The sequence below is a fragment of the Nothobranchius furzeri genome, chromosome 11 (assembly GCF_043380555.1).
Source record: "Nothobranchius furzeri strain GRZ-AD chromosome 11, NfurGRZ-RIMD1, whole genome shotgun sequence".
NCBI classification, from domain to species: domain Eukaryota; kingdom Metazoa; phylum Chordata; class Actinopteri; order Cyprinodontiformes; family Nothobranchiidae; genus Nothobranchius; species Nothobranchius furzeri.
Window position 1 is genome coordinate 4,113,692 of NC_091751.1, and position 6,324 is coordinate 4,120,015.

The 6,324-nt window shown below is 40.5% G+C and overlaps 1 protein-coding gene across 1 annotated transcript; it reads right to left on the reverse strand.

Moving 5' to 3' along the window:
• Positions 1-324: 324 nt before the first annotated feature.
• On the reverse strand, positions 325-5,577 carry LOC129154791 (uncharacterized). The gene is made up of 5 exons (XM_070556011.1): positions 5,223-5,577; positions 4,681-4,904; positions 4,351-4,498; positions 4,133-4,242; positions 325-1,097 (listed from the first exon to the last, which is right to left on the reverse strand). Exons 1-5 carry the CDS (start codon positions 5,263-5,265, stop codon positions 789-791), a joined length of 834 nt encoding a protein of 277 aa, XP_070412112.1. The 5' UTR covers positions 5,266-5,577; the 3' UTR covers positions 325-788.
• Between the last annotated feature and the right edge of the window lie 747 nt (positions 5,578-6,324).

The window sequence follows — 6,324 nt, forward strand, 5'->3', positions numbered from 1 at the left end:
GAATTCTTAAAACTAGCAAATTAACCTAACTGTCATATCCCTTTTAACTAGACAAAATTGTCTAAAATGTATGCTTAATTCAAGAAAATGTGACTTATTATAAGTAAAAGACACTTTGATATTTAGAAAATCTGTACCTAAAATTAGTATTATGCTTTCTTGAACAAGCTGTTTTCAATAATTATTTGCTTACTTTAAGATTCTACACCTTAATTTAGATTTTTCACATAAAAAACCCACCTTACTATAGGACAAATTTTCTTAAAACTTAATTGTTTCTTTCTTGATTGAGCTAATTATAAGAATTATGTTTCGACTCTGAGAACCATAATCAGCCAAAATTCCTGAGAATAAGACACCATCTCTTCAAAAAGCTACTAAAAATAAGGGAATTTGTCTTAAATTAACACATCCAAAGCACTCTTAGTTTTTGCACTTTATTGGCAATGGGTCAGTAACTCACTGAGGTCTGTTCCAGGAGAATCATGTCTAAAATTATACATTTCAGCAGGGTACTGTGTAACACGGCCAATACAAGAAGTGCATATTCCAGATACTCTTAACATGAATAATAACAGTATAACACACTCTTGGCTGGTATCAAAAATAAATTTAGCTGAAGCTTAAAACAATCACTATTTCAAATCCTTTAGAAGAACAAGTTTAACGACCACACAAACAAACAAGTGTTTTACATTTGAACAACTTTTCTAGAGAAAAAAAAACAACCTCACTGACTAACACGGAGTCTGATAAACAAGGCAGATAGAGTCTGTCATCTGAGAGACTCACTCAATGAATGACTTCCACTCACCAAGAGTCTTCCTGTAAGAGGGGGTTGAATCTCGGTCATGGATGGAGTCTTTGAGTATTTCAGTTTGCAAGACAGACAGCAGTGTGGAAATGCACTTTGGATATGTGAGGTGGAGGGCATAGTAATATGCCATCAGATAGAGCAGTCCCTCATTAAGATCCTTCCGGTCAAAAGTGCTCACCGGTGTGGTTCCAACAGCTATCATGCAGTTGCCTTCAGAGACAAGCAGAACTGGACAAGCCAGGGGTCGCTGACGCAGGTAGCCTTCAGGGTCTTCTGAAGTCTACAGGTGCTGGCCAGTAAATTAGAATATCATCAAAAGGTTGAAAATATTTCAGTAATTCCATTCAAAACGTGAAACTTGTACATTATATTCATGCAATGCACACAGACCAATGTATTTCCAATGTTCATTACATTTAAATTTGATATTCATAAGTGACAACTAATGAAAACTCCAAATTTGGTATCTCAAAAAATTAGAATATTCTGAAAAGGCTGAATATAGAAGACACCTGCTGCCACTCTAATCAGCTGATTTACTCAAAACACCTGCAAAGGCCTTTAAAAGGTCCCTCAGTCTTGTTTTGAAGGCACCACAATCATGGGGAAGACTTCTGACTTAACAGCTGTCCAAAAGACAATCATTGACACCTTGCACAAGGAGGGCAAGACACAAAAGGTGATTGCTAAAGAAGCTGGCTGTTCGCAGAGCTCTGTGTCCAAGCACATTAACAGACAGGCGAAGGGACGGAAAAAATGTGGTAGAAAAAAGTGTACAAGCTCTAGGGATAACCGCACCCTGCAGAGAATTGTGACGACAAACCCATTCAAAAATGTGGGGGAGATCCACAAAGAGTGGACTGCAGCTGGAGTCAGCGCTTCAAGAACCACCACGAGGAGACTCATGAAAGACATGGGATTCAGGTGTCGCATTCCGTGTGTCAAGCCACTCTTGAACAAGAAACAGCGCAAGAAGCGTCTCGCCTGGGCCAAGGACAAAAAGGACTGGACTGATGCTGAGTGGTCCAAAGTTATGTTTTCTGATGAAAGCAAGTTCTGCATTTCCTTTGGAAATCAAGGACCCAGAGTCTGGAGGAAGAGCGGAGAAGCACAGAATCCACGTTGCATGAGGTCCAGTGTAAAGTTTCCACCGTCAGTGATGGTGTGGGGTGCCATGTCATCTGCCGGTGTTGGCCCACTCTGTTTCCTGAGGTCCAGGGTCAATGCAGCCGTCTACCAGGAAGTTTTAGAGCACTTCATGCTTCCTGCTGCTGACCAACTTTATGGGGATGCAGACTTCACCTTTCAACAGGACTTGGCACCTGCACACAGTGCCAAAACCACCAGCACCTGGTTCAAGGACCATGGTATCCCTGTCCTTGATTGGCCAGCAAACTCGCCTGACCTTAACCCCATAGAAAATCTATGGGGTATTGTGAAGCGGAGGATGCAATACGCTAGACCCAACAATGCAGAGGAGCTGAAGACGACTATCAGAGCAACCTGGGCTCTCATAACACCTGAGCAGTGCCACAGACTGATCGAGTCCATGCCACGCCACATTACTGCAGTTATTGAGGCAAAAGGAGCCCCGACTAAGTATTGAGTGCTATACATGCACATTCTTTTCATGATCATTCTTTTCAGTTGGCCAACATTAGAGAAACAAACATTTTTTCATTGGCCTTTAGAATATTCTAATTTTCTGAGATACCAGATTTGATGTTTTCATTGGTTGTCACCTATAAATATCAAAATTAAACGTAATAAACATCGGAAATACATTGGTCTGTGTGCATTGCATGAATATAATGTACAAGTTTCACGTTTTGAATGGAATTACTGAAATATTTTCAACCTTTTGATGATATTCTAATTTACTGGCCAGCACCTGTACATGACAGAAAAAATGAGGATTAGAACAAGACCGTAAGAAACACAATTTTTGAGTTGCATTACAGTTTGAAATAGATCAACTTTTTTTGTAGGTTTTATTAACATCAACATCAGGGTTTCCCTTACATAGGAGTAGCCGTGGCGGCCTGCCACGGCTGAAATCCCACCGCCACGCCTACAAGATCCCAAGTTTTTTTTTTTTTGCGCTGTTTCCCGAAGAAGCAGCAGGAACTACTATGTTGTCACTTGTGATGACAGCCGGCGGCAGCAAGGAGGAGCAGGCAGGGCAAGGTGAAGTTACAGCATAAGTTACTGATTTTAAAATTAGAAAGGTAGCAGTGGATATAATGCTTTGTGGTTTACATGTTTCAATAGCATTAAGATAAACGAGTGTTGACGATCTTGACAGGGTTTCCTCCAGTGCTTATTAGGACAGATTTTCCTCCCCTCACCAGGCAAAGTATCACTTATTCATGTAAAATGTATTTATTTTTTCATGTCTGACTTTAACCGCATCTAATACTGTATTACGGCGTGAGCGCAACAGCGACAACTTAAGATCGATGTGTGAGCAGCGTGAGAGGTCGGGTGTTTTCATCTGAACCCTTAAAACCTCCAGCAGGCTACGCTGCACTATTGACGTGTTAGCGCATGGCGCTAACAACTTACCGATGTGACACGTCTCAGAGAAAGCGTAAAAACACGTTGGACGCTTCTTCGGAAGCGGGAAAATAACGCTTCTTCTTAAGCAGAGCACGACGTCGCCTCGGCTCGTTCACGGCCGAGCCGGACTGAGCTCGATAACATTGACCCAGTACAGCCACTGGGTCGTTGGAGCTGCCCCGTGACTGCCTGATGGAAAATCAGCGGGTTTCATCAAACTTGTAAAGTTTTTTGTTTTTGCTGTATTTTACCGCTCCCTCCTGCAGTCTTCCCCTATTAACATTTAAAATGATTCTGTAAACTCCGTGTATCAATAGAAACAATCTCTGCCTCTGCCAGCTGCAGTAAATGTAGTCTCAATAATAAATAAGAGGTGCATTCATCTGTGCATGTCCTTTGACCCGCATTAGTGATATTCTCAGCACCAGAACAGTGAAGCAAAGAAACACATTCCTGAGTTTGTTAGTAATTTTATTTATTAGGTGCATCTAACCTGTTCTATTTTTCTCTGAAATGAGATCACATCAGTGCTTCTATGGGTTGTCTCGTCTCTGCTCAGGAAAATTGTACTGTATTTAGAGACGTGTCATAATCCCTACCACCCCACCGCTGGAAAAATTCCTAGGGGAAACACTGAACATGTTATGGGGATCTGAACTTAAAGAATATTTGACCGACTCCACAGTAAAATATATAAAATGAAAACATGACTAACTGCAAAATTCAATATATACACATAGACTATTGCAGTCTTACCTTTAGGACATGGAAAAAAGCCTCACTACAGATGCCCAGCTTCTTAGGTGGTACTGTGCTGGAAGGGAAAAGCATGGGAAGGGCTCTGAACACAGCTGCTGCATGTTCCACTGGTTTGAAAAAAAAAAAAAAAAAAAAAGACAGCGCAACACCATTAAGCATTGCAAATAATGCAATCTGCAAAGCATAAATGTAGACACAAAATACTGTAGCATTACCTCCATCCAAAGTTTTTGGCGGCTTCATAACTTTCTTCATGACACCATAAAACTGCACCTTCGAGTAGAAGATGTCCCATCTATCCTTCATCTCAGAAATGTATTTCATGTTGGATGGTTGAATAATTCTGCGCAGCTCATCAAGGACCTGAAAAATGAAAAATACAGACAGAAACCCAACTGAGATAGATCTGTCTAGCTCTGTATCTGGTCCTGACAATAAGTGATAACAATTTAAATATGAGAGCCAGTATTTAAGAAATTTGAAAATCATATCGAAATGTCCCCAAAGGAATAAAAGGATGGCTAAAAGAAATAAGTGCTGCTTACATGATCCAGTTCTCTGAAACAAGGATATGCCTCTAGTATCTTCACTGCTCTGTCCTGCTCCTTTATAGCATCAGAGTTAATGAACTGTCTTCTAGACTCAAACTCCAGGTTCAGCAGTTGGGTAACAGCAGCTTTGTTCGGTTTTTTGGTCTTGTATATTTCTTGAAGTGACTTGTAGTGTCTTGCCTGGGTTTTTAGGCTGTCAAAGAAGTCAGCTGAACCAGCTAAACACACAGAGCAGAGGTGTGTAAACCATTTATTGCCACAGTAAGGCTTTATATATCTGTTATTGGTGCAAAACAATAAAACAAAAATACCAAAATGTATCTGTAAATTAGATCAACAAATTAACTAACCACCTATCTTCAAATTGTTCATTCATCCTGTCAAGTTGTCACTATTAAATGGAATGCAAAGATTCCAAGATAAACAGTGAAGTAGTTGTGTTCCATTGTTAGCAGAATTTTTAAGAAAAAAAAGTAACATCCAAACCACAATTTACACTCAGGGTGTAATAAGAGGGTGCATTATATTATACTTACATTCTTCATCACTGCCATCCTGGTGGTGCACTGGGGTGCCCATCGATCTCACTGGTGATTTATCTAGAATAATAGTTGATGCACTGGACTCCCCACTGCTGTCAGTTTTTGCAGCACTTTCATTCCCATCCTTTCTTGGCTTCTTCGCAGGTTGTTTGCCCTTCCTTGGACTTTTGACATTGGAGAGTCTCTTAATCAGCTTTTTAGCAACATGCTCCTAACAGGTACAAACGGTAAAAATTAAAAGATGATAAGATACATCAATCATGATTAACACAGAGTGTTGAGCAAATGCTACTTACCCACTCACCACACGTTTCTTTAAGCATTGGGTAGTACTCCATTAATCGCTTTGCCATGGCATCAACCTCATGTTTGCTGGGGTATCTGGAGTCCTCAGCTGCTCTTGCTATGGAAATCATGTTTGTCATGGTGTTTCTTACGAGTCGACAAAAGAGTTCCTTTGACAAAGGTTCAGCACACTCTGTCCCCAGCCGCTTCTTTTCAAAGTAGGAACGTCGAGCTTGATCAAGTTCACTGTCTGTGAAGACTATGTACTCTGGATTGGACATAGTCACAAACTTAGAAGTGCTGGGTTCCTCTCTGGAGAAGTCACCATCTCCAGTAGTTGTTAGCGTTCTTTCAGCAGCAGTCTTGTTCTAAAATACAGTGTACATAGGGCTAATTTCACATAAAATTGCACAAGAACTTTAGGTCTCTACACAAGAAAGAAAGTACAACTAAATATCAGTAAAGTGTTGAACAATATGTGTAGGCCACTTGATTTAAACCAAAACTATAGAAGATTCTACTGTCTATCTGTTAAGTGAGTATTGGTGGAATTACTTGAAACTGCATAAAACAAACTGGTGTGTTCACAGTTTTGTCACACAGCGATAGGACAGAACTTACTTCTTCACATTTGTGCACTGCAAGCCATAGAGCCCGACGCCTGAGGAAATGTTCAGGACCAGGAAACAGATCTTTGATGTCATCTCGTGTAAGTGATGAGAGCAGGTCTTCTCCAACATTTGCTTCTGCAATAGGAGTTTCCAATTATCACTACATTGCATTATCCTCATGTGCAAGCCAGCTGACAGCT

Coding starts and splice junctions, on each gene's coding strand:
- LOC129154791 (XM_070556011.1), bottom strand. CDS start 5,265: ATGGGCACCCCAGTGCACCACCAGGATGGCAGTGATGAAGAAT. Junction 4,905..5,222: donor GGATGGCAGTGATGAAGAAT/GTAAGTATAATA, acceptor CTGTGTGTTTAG/CTGGTTCAGCTGACTTCTTT. Junction 4,243..4,350: donor GCCAAAAACTTTGGATGGAG/GTAATGCTACAG, acceptor TTTTCAAACCAG/TGGAACATGCAGCAGCTGTG.